Below are 18,743 nucleotides of genomic sequence, written 5' to 3'. Positions count from 1 at the left end.
AATAGTATTTCGTATTTCTGTATCTCATATTGGATTTGGCTATATGTATGTACATATATACATGAGTAATGTGGTCTACGCCCTTTTTACTGTGTATGTGTAAGAGTAATACCGTCGCCGCCTTTGAGTGCTGTTTACATGTATGTGTGACTCTTTTCTATTTCTTTCCTTGCCTTGCTGTTATTGCTGTGAGATCTTAACCTTATTTGATTCGATTGTAAACACTTTTCTCGTTTCTTTTATATATGTATTAATATTCGACATATGTATTTAAAATTTAAGAATCAAACTGTATGGATAAGTATCTGGCTTGAAAATCAACTGGTTTACTACACAGCAGTAACTTTCAAGTTCAATATATCATTTGTAGCTTGCATGCCGAACAATTACAGACCACTCGTATTAGATGTCCTATTTTGCATACAAATATTTGCGAATGCTCCTACAGCTGCATAAAAAAATAAAAAAAAAAATAATAATTTTTAAAAATAAATCTTTATGTTTTTTTCTTATAATTCCCAAACGCGCTTACACAGATGATATGCCAACACCGCGTCCACCCCCTAGCTCTGCTGAGCATTATGTCGATACTCGTGGCTTATCGAGCGAATTTCGTCGCAAACATAAAGACGATCGTAAGTTTTATCGTTTCACATAGAAAAAAATGTGTGAATTCATTAAATTATAAATATATTTTTAAATGTGTTGCCTTCGATGTTGTGTCCACAATTATTTGTTTGTATACCCATTTTGAAAACGAATTCCATTTTATGATATCCAATTATTGTTACGTACACGAGAGTTAAAAGAAAAAATTTGTTTTGCTCTATAGCTATCTGGAGCACGTTAGCTTTGAGTGGTCATACTCGTAGTACACATACCCACTCGTGCATCCTTGATGTTGTGTACACTAAAATATATGTTTGCTTAGGTTTCCTACACACGAACAGAGCTCTAATGGAATGCTTTTTTATTCTTATTTCGTTGTATTTCCTAATACTTCTCTTTGTTTTAAATTTGTTTATCCATGCATGCCTCAAGATATGTTTTTTTATTTATCTATTCTAACTATTCTTGTTAACTTATTTCTATTCTTGTTTTTATTTATTTTGTTATTCTTTCAATGCTGTTTGCACCACTCTTATCTATAAATTCTCTCAAATAATTTATATCTAACGATACTTTCTAAGTGCTATTTTATATTGAAAATATTTTTACAAATTGGTCGTATCCGTTGATCGCAGCCATTTCCGACTTTACATTAATTTTCCTATTAAAACCAACAAAAGGGGCCTGAAATACTCCATGAGCAGCGATTGAATATTGCATTTTCATTCATTTTCGGAGAACTAAATGAGCGAAAACTGGTCTGGTCGAAAACTTCAGCATTTCAAGCTATCAAGTGTTTTCAATATAACTCCAGATTCAAGGAGTTTTACAATCATTACTGAACCGTCTTGAGGTATTTCTAAAGTAATAAATGATATCACATTTCAGATCGCGCATTTGTTCGATGCCACAGCAACCTAACTTGCCTTCCGTTGGCTTAGGCCCGGTTTTTCAGTACAAATTCAATTTAGATTGTCAGCTAAACTACGCTTAAACTTATTCTGTAGTTCTTCAGTCTACTTTAACTGAAGTTTAAACTGAGCCTTCGGCCGCCTAAATCTGGTAGGGTTAAACTCTGTTTAACTTATCAGTTATTTGCGTTCGTTTTAAATGGCGTCGAATATACGCAACAAGCATTTGGGCTTGAGTACCATTAGAGCTCATGTTGATAACTAGGCATACTTCTAAAATCTCAAGATTTATTTCGAAACAGTTGATCAAATTTTTTATAAAGCAAAAAATGCTATTACTTAAGTTGAAAAAATTTATGTCCCAACTTGTGGTTTTCTAACTGCACTAAAATATATGATTCCATGCTACAGTATAATTAAGCCTCATTACTGCTATCAACCAGGTGTTTATTTCTCACAATAAAGATCTGTTGGTTTTGGTGGTACCACCTTGGAGATTTTTTTTCAACTTCATCTCAACTCGATATCCAATGTAGGATATCAACTGGAGAAATTTGTTGAATACTCATGTGAGAACTGTACATTTCTCAAAATCACTCAAAGGTTGGGTAATAGTTTGATAATGAAAATAACATTGGAGATCAACTCAAGAACTCTAAATTTTACAAAATTTCTCAAAGATTGGATAGTGATTGAAGAATGATGTTGGATATCAGCTGGAGAACTATCTGGTTTAATAATAATTAAATAATGATGTTGGACATCACCTTCGGAACTAGATATATATTTCGCTGGAGAAATTCTTTTTTCACGTTTGTTGGGTAAACAAAATCCAGCTGTTGTTGTATCTACAAATTATCTAGATAATAAAAAAACCAATGTTGCCGCACAAAAAAGCATACCCCAAAGGCGTCGTTAAACTGTGACTGAAAAACTGCTCAGTAGTTTCACTGGAGTTTAAAATTGACTAAACTACAAGCAAACTTAGTTTAAGCTTAGCTTAACCAACTACTGAAAAACCGGGCCTTAAACGCACGTCTGTCAGAACATTAGCGCCTGAACAACAGCGATTAGGTATGCTGTGTATACAGTGGGGTTCAGTCTGAATAGATATAAGTTAAACAATATCTACATTATCTAGATTCAAGTCGTGTCTGAGCAATTTGGGCCTAATCATTTACTATGCGGACAATTTTTTAGGGTTGAAAGTCTCATATTTATAGGAAATTCTTTAACTAAGTTATAAGTCTAGTCTGGTTTCCAGAGGTTAAAAAGCAGAAGCAGCAACTTTCTCCGAGGGAAACGAGCAGAAATCTGTAGCAATTTAGCATGGCTGACTCAGTTCGACAGATAATATATTTGATCATACATTTGGATACGGCAATATCGCTAACGCTAATATTTTCAGTGTGAGCTAAATGAGGGATATCACTGAAATAAGCTCGCCTTGCCTAACTGGTTTACCAGAAGCAATCCATTATAGCGTGTTTTCATATTTCGCAAAGGAAAATAGTACGCAAGGAAAGGTTGCTACTTTTTCAACTGGAATACAATCCCAGAGCCAAAGTGTTGAAACGGCAGTATGGGGAGGTCATCCATATCGATGTATTAGAAGAATTTGGCTTACCTGATGGTTTATATCTGTGGTCACATGCAATAATCGTATGATATGCTGTCTGGCGGCCACCGTGGTGTGATGGTAGCGTGCTCCGCGTGCCACACCGTATGCTCTGGGTTCGCACGCCGGGCAAAGTAACATCAAAATTTTAGAAATAAGGTTTTTCAATTAGAAGAAAATTTTTCTAAGCGGGGTCGCCCCTCGGCAGTGTTTGGCAAGCGCTCCGAGTGTATTGCTGCCATGAAAAGCTCTCAGTGAAAACTCATCTGCCTTGCAGATGCCGTTCGGAGTCGGCATAAAACATGTAGGTCCCGTCCAGCCAATTTGTAGGGAAAATCAAGAGGAGCACAACCGAAATTGGTAGAGAAGCTCTGCCTCGTGATTGGGCCCAACATACTTGTAATGAAATTTTTCCACTCAACCCTTCTTATGCCAAAATAATACCGATATAAGTAAGTATCAAAACGTTTGGTACGATACTGAATACGTATCGATACTTTTTTTCGATGCTGCTTACAAGTAGGTACTGGTATACTTTCATAATATCGTGTTATCACTACTTCTACGAAAAGACAAATTGGGTATGTGTTAACGTTCTGTATTACACTTATTCTTGTGTTGATTTGTGATTCAAAGGTGCGCGGCTCGAAAAACGTCGTAAGCGTTATTTATAATTGTTATGGAAAGCAAAGGAATGTCATACTAAGGGGCCTACTACATTTTAAAGGAGCTTACTTTGTGTTGATTTGTTAGAGTGCTAAATATACTTAGCAGCCTATGTGCTAGTAATTGGGTCAGTGTTATGGTGATATACATGTATTTGAAGACGAAGTTGAGAATCTGACTATATGGCATCCTACCGAAGACACAGTCGCAATATCTTGGTCCAGACTTAGGCTCAAGCATTTCCAAGGCAAGAGAATGAAGAGCAGTTTAGGCGTTGCTCCGGCGAGGAAGCTAATATCTAGTGCTCTCTAATGTGTGGCTAAACAGTTTTTTCCTTGTTTTCGACAGCCAGATCAAGAAAGGTTTAGGAAATTTCTTATTTGTTTTACGTTTATGTTACCTTCATTGATTCTAATGAATAAAGCTGTGTTTCTTCTCTACGATATTGTCTACTAAATGAAATCAATTTTCGCATGTTAATAACTATTTTTATTTATAAATTCGCAAAATACATTCAATGGGAATAAAAAAACATAAAGCTTCTCCACAATGAAATCTAGATGTGTGCTTCTCGTAGCTAAAAAAAAAACACAAGAAAAAACGAAAATAATCAAACTTTACTTTAGACGTGGTGCACCCTGTTAACAGCAATTAAAATAAAAAGTTTTAAAAACCGCTGCCACGCCTTGCAATCACTCGATGTTCAAATACGCTAATTATCGCTGTCGTGTTGCCAATTATTTTGTTAATAATGATATAAAAATACTAATTAAAATTGTATTTTGACAATTATTTTCATTCTAAAACAATTATCATAAAAAAATGTATCCATAAATAAATATCAAATTCGTTAACACTCGAAAATGAAAAAAAAAAAAATTCTGTAACGCACTTAAGGACCCATGACGCCATTTTTGGCATTCGAACGTTTGTTCTTCGCCGTATTTGGACAAACAACAACCGTTGACATCAATCCAATGCGTCATTTACGTCCCGAATGGACTGAAGTTCTATTCAAATTCGTATTTGGCATCTATTTGCTTGTGTCTGTGGTTGTTCTCATTAACTTGCTCATTGCTATGATGTCGGATACTTATCAACGCATACAGGTTCGTATTGCATGCAACATTTATTAATTGTATTTTTTTTTGTGTTTTTTTTTTGCTTTCTCTTCCCCATTTAATATAAATAACTACAACGAAAATAAATAACAAAAAAACTGTGTTTAATATTCGTAAAAAAATGGCCGTTAATGTGTTAATACTTATTGACTATTCATTTATTGTATTGTACTGTTAATATTTGTAATTGTGTGTTTGTATGTGTAAATGGTACATAGTGCGCATGCATCCGATTACTTCTTTTGAATTACTCTTTTTTGCCGTCTTCGGCCAGACGACAACCGAACAAACGCAAATTGACAAAATAGATAATGTGACCACTCAACCTTATTGGGTGGAATATTTATTTAAAATAGTCTTCGGTATTTATATGCTGGTGTCGGTGGTTGTATTGATCAACCTGTTGATTGCTATGATGTCTGACACCTATCAGCGGATACAGGTAGTATTCTATTTAAAATGCCTAAACACATATTTATATTTATTGAAAATATACAGTCGTGGAAATATAAATGCCATAAGTATTATTTTTCTGACGATCGGGGAGAACTTAATTATACTGAAAGAATATCATAGCGAAATAAGCATAATACCAATTTCGTACAGAGAGTTAATGAAATAGTTAGTCACATTTTCTATATTGAATCTCTTAATTTTTTCATTTTTATTTTATTTAATACCTAATTGAATCAGAAATCTAAGCGATTTTGTTTAGTGTTTCGGATTATATTGTTAAAGTTACAATTGACAATAGGAGTGAGTGGAATGGAACGCAAGTGTAAACTCGCAACGGTATATAGACTTCATATATGAAGTAATTTAGGTGGGAGAGGTAAAGGGAGTGGGATAGGGAGTAAGAGTGGGAATGGTAATGGGAATGAGAGTGGAGGTGGGAATGGATTTGGTAGTAAGAGGGAGAACTATAATGAGAAGGTAGTGGGGATAAAGGGGATACGTAAAGGACAGGAATAAGAAAGAGCAATGGAAGAAAAAGTAGTAAAGTTGTAGTCTATTCGATTGTATGGAGAGTGATGCAGGGAATCGAAGTATATTTTTCAAATATAAGGCAGGACAACGGGTCTGCCCCGTACGCTAGTTTAGGAGGAGTTCTGCTTGCATTTTATTTTCATCACTCTTAAAGTTAAAGACAGCTGTCGTCGGCTTATATTCAATACCCTCTATTAGAAAAATCCCAGTCTTTTGAGAGAGTAAAAAACCCTTTTTTAACAGCTATTTTGTAAGTTGCTAATAATATGAAGTATTACAAAGGGTAACGAAAAATCATGTTTTATATTCAAATTAGTTTTTCTGTTCTAAGCTCGGCTTAATTTAGTTGAGATAAAGCTTTTATATTATTTTACTTTATTACATATTTTTATAAAAGTGTAGCGAAAATTATTTTGTTTAGGAAAACTAGGTGAAAACAGCAAAAAGTGCTTGTGCCAATACTTTTTCCGCGAGTGTATGTACGGAACAACATATGTACATACATATGGGGTTTTCCATGCCAACATATCATATCGGAGAAGTTTGTAGGTCTCTGATGAATTTTCTGAGAAAAACAATTTTTTTTAAAGAGTAGTTCGTTATACGTTTTTTATTTTTTTTTTTTTTTTCAGAGTTTAAGATATTATAAAACATGGACATTATGATTGGATTTATCCTTCGATCCCTTCATACAATTTTTGCATTTAGTAGCGTATTTTTTTTTTACTTTCTAAGTCCAGCTAGCGAAATTAAAAAAAAAATCTCAAAACAAATTTATCTAAATTATCATATACATATATCATTTTTAGAAAATTCTTCAAGAAAGCATAGTTTAAAAAAAAAATGGTTCCAAGGGATCGATATACTAAGCTTTTTTTTGCGTAGTAAACGATATCACTATTGGTTAGTAATGCGATTTTCGGCTATTCAACTTTATATTGTAAGGGGGTTGCCAGTGCGTTTTGCACCATATTGAAAAACTTTTCGGAAATGTCAAGCTCTTAAGATTGTTGTATTTATCTAGCCACTACTGTATACATTTACTTAAAGAAAATAATTATGTATATAATTAACATTTATTTTATATTTATGATTTACGTTTCTGTGTGAGAACTTTAGCATGATATAGCAGTCTATAAAGGTTTTATTATAGTTCTGATTATGGATACTTCGAGGAATACAATTTAAATAATATTCTTATTGTGAAATATTTAATAATTTGAATTGTGCAGCTGCAGTAAACTCATTTGCATACGTACATACTATGTTGCATTGGATGTAAAAACCTATACAAGGTGACGCGAAATTCCAACGTACAAGTAGAAGAAAAAAAAAACCATAAATGCACTCATTGTTATCGGTGTTATTTAACCAATAGTTTCCGACAGGTTTTCACTATACACAAGTATAAAAAAATCTTTAGAAAAAGATTGCAAAAAGCGTATGAGTTATTTTGAGAGGTGGATACCACTTAACAAACAAAATGTTTCTTGATCATGTCCTGAGCGGTTTTTTATAAGGATCTTTCACTTTTCTTTTGATGTGGATATTAAGTGCAGGCTGTAAGGAGTTTCCGAGTGATAAGTTCTTATGTATTTTTCCTATACAAGTACCTTTTTTTTATAACAAGGGAATGTCCTATGAGATGTCAACTGAGATATTTCAGACAGTTTCAGCAATTTTCGAAGCTCCACTTTGCTAATTAATGAAAGTGGAGTCGGCTTCTGGCTATGGAAGATGACTCAACATAATAGACTGCACTTGATCAATCCAGAGTCATATACTATTTTCACACACACGGCTTATTGAATGCAGTTTTCTACATTAAGGCACTTATTGAGCTCAATCTTCCCTACAAAATTCGAATCTATAATTATTTCATTAATGATTAATCGAATGCCTAATGAAATCAAAAGCCCAATGCAACTCTGTTGGCAGCGTTCAGTTTCTTAGTTTTTTGTGTGTTCGGTGCTTAAAAATGTCATTTGTCAAATTTAATGTCATTGTCTGTCATATAGCATTGTCATTTTATTAGCTTGACATTTGATCCTTCATACTAATCTGTGTGAAAGCAAAAAATTTACGATTTAATTAGAAGGTGAAATGAGATCATTAAGTTTATGTGTGAAAACAGCAATATGTTTGCTACCTAAACAATTAAGTTTGAAGCGAATTAAATGAAAGAGTTCAGCGGAACCCAGAATATCGAAAAACTAGGCAAGCATTGCAAAAAAGAATTTGGGTACCCTCTTTATACATAGGTTTCTTAAAAAAGGAAGATACATATTCCATAATCAGTAAAATGTTGTCCTCTGGATAGTCTCGAGGAAAACTCTTTTCGAGCGCGTTGCAGAGGCTTCGTTAAGTTTGTATGCCTTAAGCCTTATTGATCCTTTTGGTGAAGAATTATATTTTAATAGAAACTATTGGCAAATAAATTATGTAGACAAAGTCCAAAATAGAGCTACCGAAAGATTTTTTATTGATTAAAATGAACCAAAGATGCAGGTGTCACTTTTATGCCACCTCGTTTAGGCAATCTATAAATATCGTTGTGGCGAAATAATTGATTTATTAAAAAAAAATCAGCATATAATTGAAGATTTGTACAAATATGAGCTTTAAAGCTATAGCAGCTTCCATAATCGTGATTCGTTATATGTAAACGGGCATTAAGCCTAACAAAAGCTTTACCAGTGAGTGGTGTGTTACGAAATATTTTTTTAATGATCAATAGCGCAAAATGAGAACAAAGCAATTAGTAAGTCTTTTTAGAGTCTACGATTTCTCGAATTTGTTCGAGAAGAAATTTCTAGCGAGTGCCGTCTTCTCGCGAGATTCTCGAAATACTCGTATCGTTCGCGAGCTTTTCCTTATTCAATTCAATCGCTGCATTGGTAATTTTATATAGAGCTTTCGATCTTTTTTTTAACTAAAGCGAGAATTACGAGTAGAAATCGTAAGCTGTACATACAATAATGCCAAATCAGTCAGTGAGTAAATTGAATGTCGAGAAACTTGCAACATTTACGAGTATTTCAAGCTTAGAAAATCTCTCGAAAAGTCAAGTTAATTACTCCTCGAGTCTCAAATTTCTCAAATCGTAAGCTCTAAAGCTTTTTATTCTCTCTGAATCATAAAACTTGTTTTTAAGCCTGAGTTTAAAAAAATTTATTATAAAAACCAGAGAAAAAACATTTATCAATAACTTTCACTCTCGCACCGCCACTGATATTAATTCTTACTTAATACTTTAACGATTAAGATTTTTTCCAGTTTTTTTTTTTTCAATAATTGTCAGTAGGTCCATCATGTGCCCAGACTTGCAACTTCAGGTTTACAAAAAATAACCAACGTTTAGAGTAAACGCCAAAGGATCATGAAGATACAATTAACAAACGATTGTTTCTTTACGATGACAAAGTGTTAACTTAATAGAGAAACAGCTTAGTAGCTTGTCTAGTTGCGTTTTAGCACAAAATAAGCTCTTACTAGATTAGATATAATAAAGAGCTGCTAAATGTTTTTATATGTTAGAGCCTCCTGCGATTAACAACCAGATTGACTGAATTTTTGAACGTATGCGTGTCGGGTATTTGACGCTTGTCCCGCGACTATCAAATAACAAGCTATCAATCAACATTTGCATTGAGAAACCATAGCGTTCGAACGTGAATATGTCGTCATCGGATGATGACTTTTTTTTACTTGCAACTACCCTTCAAAAAACGCGAGTACTCTATAAATAATGTAAGGAATGCTCCTTTGGGAGTATAGGACTGCTCCAAATCTAATTTGTATTCATACAAAAAATGTGCTCCAATTAACATTGCGATGTCCTAGGAGAGGAGTAGGTGATCCCACGCTCGCTTTGTTTGTGAGTATTCTATAGAGTACATACGTGAGAGTACTTTCCAAAGTACTTTCACTGTAGTACTCCATGGAGCACCCACAGAGGATCATATGCCAAAGTACTAAAGAGGAATTGTGTCGGAAAGAGTTATCGAAGTGAATTTAATTTAAAATGAAAGTAAATGAAGAGGGGCAATACAACTTTTATATTTTATACTACGAATATTCTTATGTTATTTAGCATTTGCGTGAATAAAGAAACTAATATTTCTCTATACATACTATAGTATGTATACATAAAACCAGTGCGCTGTTGCATTTTATCAGAGTTGCCAAAGTAAAATTTTATTATCAGTTATTTGCATGCAATATTTTACTTTTGGCAACTCTGTTCGATCGTCATCGTGTCGTGATCACTGTCGCCAGAAAACGAGCTATGATCGGCTGTTGGTGGTCCGCAAACGCATTGCAAAGGAGTATTGTTAGAGTACTCCAACATGAAGAAATGGAACACTTAATCCACCAATTTTTACAGGGTACAGCAGTTTTATTAAATAATAAAAAAATTAATAAAATTTTAATAAATAATAATAGAAGCTTTACATTCCATAAAGCTGGTAAACATTGATAATTTTCAATAAATTTTAATATGAATTTGCTGTTCTTCCGCACACTTGTTCATTTTGAATGTCGACACAAACTAAATATAACTAAATACAACACACCCCGCGACTATCAAATAAGCAAGCGTCAAATGAAAAAATTAAAAATTTTTGATTTTCATCAACGTGTAGCCGACAACCATAGCGGAATGATACAAGGTGGCAGCATGGTGACATACCTACAAACATAAATAAACATTCAATGTACTTTGTTTTTGTAAATTCGATGGACAAATGTCAAAATCGTACGGCACCGGAAGTTGGTGTATCAAATCAAATAAAAAAAGGGTATAATCAGCTGTCCCATGCTGCCACCTTGTATCGTTGCGCCATGCGGACAACAAATACGTGTGTCACAAGCCACCCGACTGCACTAACACAAAACTCAATCAATCTGGTTGTAAATCGCAGGAGGCTCTTAGTTTAGTCAAATGAACTGCGAATTAGTATAAATCTTGCTTTCGTTTTAAGCTCAGCAAAAGGCTTGATAATATAAACATGTGTATATATGTATATAAAGGCTATAAGCTTTTAGTGTGATCGATTAGCTAGTTAGTATTTTATGTGTGTGTTTAACAATGACACATTATGCATGTTTTTATTGCATGCAAATTATTTTTTTTTTTTTTATATTTCATTAATTTATTTTTACCTTACCTACTTTTCTAATATTGTGTTATTTTTTAGAAAAAGGTGAAAGTTTTCACTTTTGCTCGCACATTCCAAAAAATAAACACAGCGCTAAAGCATTGAAAGCTTTCATATGAAATTAAGTTCTTATTGCAATACATATTATGCATATAACTACATAGATGAAAGAGTATTTAAACAGGGTGTAGGAAAATAGTGTGTATGGCAGCTGGCTTTAAGAACTTGATTTCGGCGAGCAGATCCCGTTAAAGAAATTAACACTTCAATGCTTTTACGAAACAAATGTATTTTATATAATTAATAGAGTGCATTAAGGGGTGCTGAAGACATAGTGAAAATATAACAATATTAGAAAATGTTTTATAATTTTCGGTGCTAAAATGCATTAAATATGTATTATATAAACCATATACAGCAGCGAACAGAAAAATAGCAGTGACAAGTTGTATCAAATTTAATCATTTTTCTTTATTTTAGTTATTTAAAAAAAATTATGAATTTCGTAATATACACAATGCAAAATAGTCTCAAAAACATTTTCGAAAAAAATTAAAAACTCGAGAAAATTTCGAACTTTTAATTTAGAGTTCCCTGATTTTTTTTTTTTTTTTTTTGTTGGATATGCAAGAGGGTAGCCCAATCATTTTTAAACTACCCAAGTACATGTTATAGAGCTATCAAAATTCTCATTGGTTTTTGACAATTTTTTTATGAAGGGAGCTTAAGATTTTTCTTCATCAAATTGTTTACGTTTTTTATATGGCAGAAAATATGAACACACTTCTGAAACAATTTGTCAAAAATTCATGCGAATTCTCAGAAACCTGTAACTTGTGCTTTATAAGACTAAAATTGTTTGTGCTACGAAGCTGCATACTCAAAAAAATTCAAAGAATTTCAAATAAAAAGTTCGAAACCTTGGTAAAACTTTTTCGAATTATCCAAAGTTTTCGTGTTTGGTGTGCATAGTTTCAATTACAAATTTCATAGATATTTTTTCTTAAAATATTGAAAACTAAAAAAGAAGAATTTAAATGACGAAACTTGAAAAAAAATGATTGACACTGCTATATTCCTATTATATTCTTTTGTAGCATAAACTTTGAATATCTATGTCTTTTGGTTGAATTTTTGAAAGCTTTAAGTATTAAATTCGCATATCTATTCTTAATTTCTTCCATCTTTTCTCATCTACATTCACATTCATGCACTTTAAACGAAATGGAAATCCTCATTCCCAAAAATAAAACGAAATCATCTATCATATCTTATGAAACGCTCACTTTTTTGAAATGCATTTGTTAAAAAAAAACAACAACAACCAAACGCTTAATGATTACTTGGAGAAATTCAGGCTCAATCCGATATTGAGTGGAAATTTGGCCTGTCCAAGCTAATACGCAATATGCATCGCACAACAACTGCGCCATCGCCGCTTAATTTAGTTACCACATGGTTTATGTGGCTCGTCGAGAAGGTCAAGGTAAACCAACAAAAATGTGTACATATAACAGCTGCTATATAGCGGGTCTATCCGCACAAAAAAATATATTCTCTAAACACCAAAACTTTACCTAACTTGCAAATAGTTGACCTTTTCCCCAACCCATTTAAAACAGAATGGCAACAAAACGATTTATTTTTTCGGTATTTTATTTATTTATTCTTTAAATATCGATGACTGTGCAGAAAATCATTCTTTCTCAGCAAACTTTCAAATAAAGGTCTATTTTATGGCCCATTTTACCATCTTCAATTAGTCATTTATCTATAAGTTATCGAATTCTTCGTTTAATATATGCTAACTGAAGCTTCACGTCTGAGTTAAGTCTAAGAAAAAAGAGTAAACAAAAATTGTTTAACTGGAGATAGTAGGAAACGGCCCTTAGAGCATGCTTAAAAAACGCCCTATCTCAAAGTTATGTGTGAGAACTCTTTACCTCAGAGCTCGTACATAGAACACCATTTCTGAGAATTTGTTTCAAAAATGCCCTATCTTATCATTAAATCAATAAATTTTCACCTGAAATAGGGAATTAAAAAAAAAAAATCTGATACAGAGCATTCTTCACTTACATTCTGAGATAGTGCGATTTCAAAACAATTTTGAGATATGGCATCCGAGCGATCGTCTTCTTAGCCATCGATATATTTTCTTCTTAATTTCAGTATTACTTTGCACATCTTTGAATCACTTTCAGTCTCTACCCTGCAAAAATCGTTGGACCATGTGGTCCACTGGAGTACTTACCATTCTACTCCACTGTAATGCACCGATGGACCAACTCATGTTTCTACACGATTATGTTGTAAGCCGATCATTGCTCGTTTTTAACGATTGTAATCACTACACGATGTTTATTGGACTGTGGGTACTCCATGGATTACTCTGATGTAATGCGGAGCTGGAGTATATGGTCCAATCCTAGGACATCGCAATGTGAATTGGACCATATTTTTTGTATGAATTGTGGTTAATTTTGGAGCACTCGCTTGGTCCATAGCGAGTACTCCATACATGCATGCATGGAGTACTCGCGATTTTTTCAGGGTAGTTATCTGATGCGTCTTGCACATTTCCGAAAGTATTATATGAACTACACAAACGCAAGTACCCTGTATAATCGCACTCTCTCTCTTAGCACCGTGACTCTGATGCGGCAGTTACCCACCGACGTGTGCCGTACGTAAGGACGTTTGTCGTACGAAGCACGTTTGACCGAACTCTCAAGCCCGTAGGAATCAACATGTGCGTCTGTGTACATGTACATAACATATTTGTGTGTGTATTGTTTACAGCAAAGCACTGTTGCCATTCACCGGTTTGCATGCATGCTTATGGAAACATCAACTTTTTCAAATTTAATTTTTGATATTGTAAAAGGCCGGAATACATATTAAATAAGTATAAATAGATTAAATATTTATAATCAGCACTTTTACATAATTATTTCGAATTATTTCCACAATTTTTCAAACTTTAATTAGGCGTTTTTGCATAAAATTGCAAACGGTCAAAAATTAGCGCACAAAAGTTTACTAGGCAGCTCTGTCTAGTGAGAAAGCGATCAGCTGACACGTTCTTACGGAAAAAATCAAAATTGTTTTGATTTCTACGTTCCGGACTACGTACGTACGGGCGTTGCACGTCGGTGAGTTTTCGTTTACATTGCACACTCATAAGATAGGTCGTGTCAGCTGACACGTTTTTTCTACGTACGTTCGTGGGTAACTGCCGCATGAGTCATATACATACGTGTAAGTGTTTTTCCTTTTACCTTAGCTCCTACTCATATATGATTGTTATTATTATTGTTATTACTGTCTCTTGTCCTTGCGAATATCAAAAAAAAAAATAAAATGCCAACCATTTGTACACTGTGTTTGCGTTTGCTCACTACCGATGAATCACATATAAAACTTTAACGTGATGAACTTCTAAAAACAAAAAAAAAACACCTACACCAACACGCCTTGCTCAACACTCCAACGCATAGGCGCGCATGAAGAAAAAGAAGCGTCCAAGTCTGGTACAGATGATGGGAATACGTCAAGCCAGTCCGCGGACAAAGGCTGGCGCCAAATGGCTTTCGAAGATCAAGAAAGGTAGGAAATGTATGTGTCGCTGCAATGCTGCTTTCCAATTTTAGCCACAAAAAAAAAAAAAACAAACACACAAGCCACGCACACTTCAACAAGCTCACCAATACTTGTACATGTAAATATATACACTACATATTTGAAGCACGTGAAGTGCGCGTGCGCTTTAAGCGAGTTTTGCAGCTACGCGCAGCGAAATAATTCATAAATAACGCATTGTACGTTAAGTCGCAGAGCTTGAAAGAATATCGTGGAGCTTGGAAAGCTCACCTGTAAATATGAGCACAAATAGCAAGTAATTAAATTGTATAAAGACAAAGTTTTATGCTCTCCCTACTAACATGTGTAAATATGTACCTACCTTGTACTTGTAAGTCACCATTAATTGGCTCACTAGTGTGTAGTAGCTAACTAGCGATAGCTCAAAATTTCGCAAAACAGCACACTCTAATAAAAAGAAAATTATTAATTACAAAAGCTCATTAATCTTTTCTTGTTTTTTTGCCACACCATCCCTTTTTTATGAACTTCATGAACTTCAAATTTACGGATTGCTAGTAGACTCTGTGGCTCTTTCTGTTGTACATCTATCGCCGTTGGGCTCACAAACGAGCTTTACCGCTGCCAATCAAAATCGTATCGAGAATGTATCAGATTGGGAAGCGATTGCTAAAAAATATCGCGCACTTGTCGGTGATGAGGAAGGTGGTTCCATGAAGGATTCAGAAGCTGAGAGCGGTTCTATTGAGGGTAGCGGTGGCGGTACAGGTGCGCCACCGCCACCTGCACAGGTGGGCAATAATGTAGCAGCAGCACAACCACAAGATCAATTGCCACACGTTTAGAGAGCGCTTTTTTCATTTTAAATAAAAAAATATATACATATAAACAAATTATTGATACAAAATTGCATTCATTGCGCATTTGAAGCACCTCACAATTTGGCTAGTCTTTCATCCAGTAGAAAGTTGAAGCTTATTATTTCAATAAATATTTGTTAAAATTAACTAATTATAAATTAATTAAATTACAGGTTTAAGTCAACAAAAAATTTTAACATTACAAAAATTTACATTACAGAAGTAAAATTTAACAAAAAAAAAAAAAAACAAAGAAACTGTATAAGCTTTACCTTAGACTTAGATAGGGAATCAAACAACTTGTTTAAAAAAAAAAAAGAAAAAACAATTGGCAACGAAGTAAATGAAAAAAAAAAATAGTTCTCGAAACATTTTTCAACTTAGATAGATAAAAACACATACAGCAGCGAAGAAAAAATAACTTGTACTTTGTTGGACTAAGATTGATTGTGATACCAAACTGAACTCTAAATAGAAATTTCGAAATTTTTCTAAACATTTTTCTAATTTGTAAATTTTTTCGTCAACGTTTTTGAAATTGGTTTGCATAGCTTGAGTTACAAAATTCATAGTACATAGTTTTTTCTTTGAACATCGAAAATAAAAAAAAAAAATATTTTAATTGACTAAATTTGATCAAAAAAATGTCCACCGCTAACTTTAAGCTCGCTGCTGTGTATGAAGTATATTATATTTATCAAATTAGTAGTATAAGTAATTTTTGTTTATGTTAATATCCTAAAGTACTAGTATAATATTAATTCAAAATATTAGTCTTATTGAATGTGTAAGACAGACATAGCGCCAGCTAAGTGGCCGGTCACCCTATACAGGTTAGTGGTTCGAAAACGCTCCATCTAATAAATCATTTCACTTACGCCACTTTGAAGAACGTCCCAACTCAGAATTTGTTTCATAAACATGTTCCCTCCTAATGCAAGTATCGATCTCAGTAAAAATTCGACAGCTGAATGATAATCGATTTTGTTTATAATTGATAAAAAAATATATATGTATATTAAATGCATCGAAAGTTTAAAAAAGTCTTGAAATCGCTTCCGATTAAGATAAAAAATTATAATAGTCTAAGGATTTTTAATTTGCATAAGAAATGTACTCGAACGACAAAATATCGTTCCTATTTCGAATTGATACACGCAATACCGGAGCTTATCTCCTTAATTGAATTTATATTCGAACACGACATTTATGAAACGAATTTTCAGTCAGAATGAATTTTAAAGAAAATTTGATCTAGAACATTCCGAATCGTAAGATGAAATAGAGCAATTTCAGGGGCAGCTTGATTAGGGCGACTTTCACTATATACAGTTAATTTAGATTTTACCTGTCGGCTGTCTGATAGCAATGTATCAGAAAGCTTCATTTGACAACTTCATTTTCACCAACACAGGGTGACCAACCCACGGCTAAGCCGATAACGTTATGAAGTATAACAAAAAATAAAAACAACAAAATTAAAATGTTTTCCAAGTTATGTGTATATGTATGCACATTAGTGTAAACATCTTATAAAAAAAAGCAGGGTATATCTTGATATGCAGGATTTAAGGTTTGGTGCATTTAAAAAGTGCTAGGAATGTAGAAATGTGTAAAAAAAAAAAATTGCAAATACGCGCAGATGTCAATTCAGATTCCTGAAAATTAGAAACTAGCCCCAACCTAGGTACTAAGAATAAATTAAATGAAAATTCATGATGTAAACAATTTTAAACTTTTTACTCAGAACATCTTCAATTTCTTAGACATTGTAATTTATTTATATAATAATATTTTTCTATATTACAATCGACAAAGCTGCTAAGAAGATTGGTCAAACTTTATAAAAACGACCAAAGTGATAGGTTAACTTGATTGCAGTATAAACCCGCTCTAAGGTTTCCTCTTCAAATAAAAGAGGTCATCAGGGTAAGGAATTCTTAAATATATAGTAAATTTAGAATAAATTTTAGTGTGTAAAAAGCTAATTCGAATCCACTTTTGAAGATATTCTTTTCAAAGACGGCCAAACAGTTTATAGATTTTTAAAGTAGAGTGTGAATAGTGCTTATCAAGGATATAAAAAAAAATATTTTTCTGCTGGTCACTTATTTTTATTTATTTAAATTTAGAGTTAGGAAAGTGTAAAATACAGGGTGCCATAGTGCTAGATGGGTAACTTTTATTAATTAAACCATGATCTTACGACATAATTACAATATAATTACTATTTAAGCTAAACTATTTATAATTATATAGAAATATTGTATTAAACTACTACTTATGTAAAAAATAAAATTTTATTTTTAAGGCAATAGAAACTTCATTATCGTACATTAGTGTAAACATGATAAGCATAATTAACTAAAATTAATACCTTGTAAATTTATTTTTGAATCTCATGTGTACATTTTTTTTTGTGGTGTGAAAGCTTGTTGTAATAGGCTTTTTGTAATCACAAATCTTTATCTAAGAAGTTTCTCGGTTTTTGTACCTATATCATTTTGTAAATTTGAAATGAAATAAAAGATTAAATTAATTACAGTAACAAAAAGTGGAGAGGTTTTTTCATTCGTTATAACGGGCGTTTTATTCTTAAGCTTCAACATTTTTCTACTGGCTTAAAAAAAATTCCATTGAAAAACGAAAACAACATAAGTAGTTCTGATCGTTTAGTTTGTTTTTGTTCTCCAATTGAGACATTTTTTAAGCGAGGAGAAAAAATGTTAAAGCTTTAGAAAAAAACGTCCAACACTCAGATGTCGATCATTGTACAGGTCTACAAGTAGGATATGTAGCAGCACGCACATACACAGCCACGCTCACCTGATAAAATGCTTGTTCTTGTTCGTTTTTTTTGTGGATGCTATTTGGCACTGTTGTACTTCTTAGGACCAAACAAAGTTTAGTAGCTGCTATCGAAAACTGCTTAAAATTTTTTTTTCTTATATTACAAAGAAATATACTTATTTACTTTCAAACGAGCACTTAATTACATCTCTCTTTAATAACCATATATTTTGGACAATTTTAGTTAACAAATTGTGATACTTTTTTACGGGGACGATTGCTAAAACACGACCAAAACCGTCGGGGGAGGTATTAATAGACGCGTTTTTCCTCGCTTCCAATAATTCGAATACTTTTTCTCTTCGGACTATTGACAACAGGACAAAACGCGTCTAACCATTTTTCTTTCCGCTTTT

The 18,743-nt window shown here is 33.2% G+C and overlaps 1 protein-coding gene across 3 annotated transcripts in view; it reads left to right on the top strand.

The window, feature by feature from the left end:
• nompC (no mechanoreceptor potential C) overlaps nt 1–18,060 on the top strand; it is a 154,233-nt gene extending 136,173 nt beyond the window's left edge. The window contains exons 13-17 of one of the 3 annotated variants that reach the window (XM_067767562.1): nt 537–635; nt 5,144–5,367; nt 12,432–12,560; nt 14,575–14,683; nt 15,239–18,060. In XM_067767562.1, coding sequence (XP_067623663.1) covers nt 537–635; nt 5,144–5,367; nt 12,432–12,560; nt 14,575–14,683; nt 15,239–15,522 — 845 coding nt within the window. In that variant the 3' untranslated portion in view covers nt 15,523–18,060. The remainder of the gene's footprint in view (nt 1–536; nt 636–5,143; nt 5,368–12,431; nt 12,561–14,574; nt 14,684–15,238) is intronic. The other 2 variants (XM_067767560.1, XM_067767561.1) reach the window with 2 other exon arrangements.
• Nucleotides 18,061–18,743: the final 683 nt, after the last annotated feature.

This window comes from Eurosta solidaginis, chromosome 2, assembly GCF_040869045.1.
Source record: "Eurosta solidaginis isolate ZX-2024a chromosome 2, ASM4086904v1, whole genome shotgun sequence".
NCBI lineage: Eukaryota > Metazoa > Arthropoda > Insecta > Diptera > Tephritidae > Eurosta > Eurosta solidaginis.
This window is presented reverse-complemented; position numbering and strand designations above follow the sequence as displayed.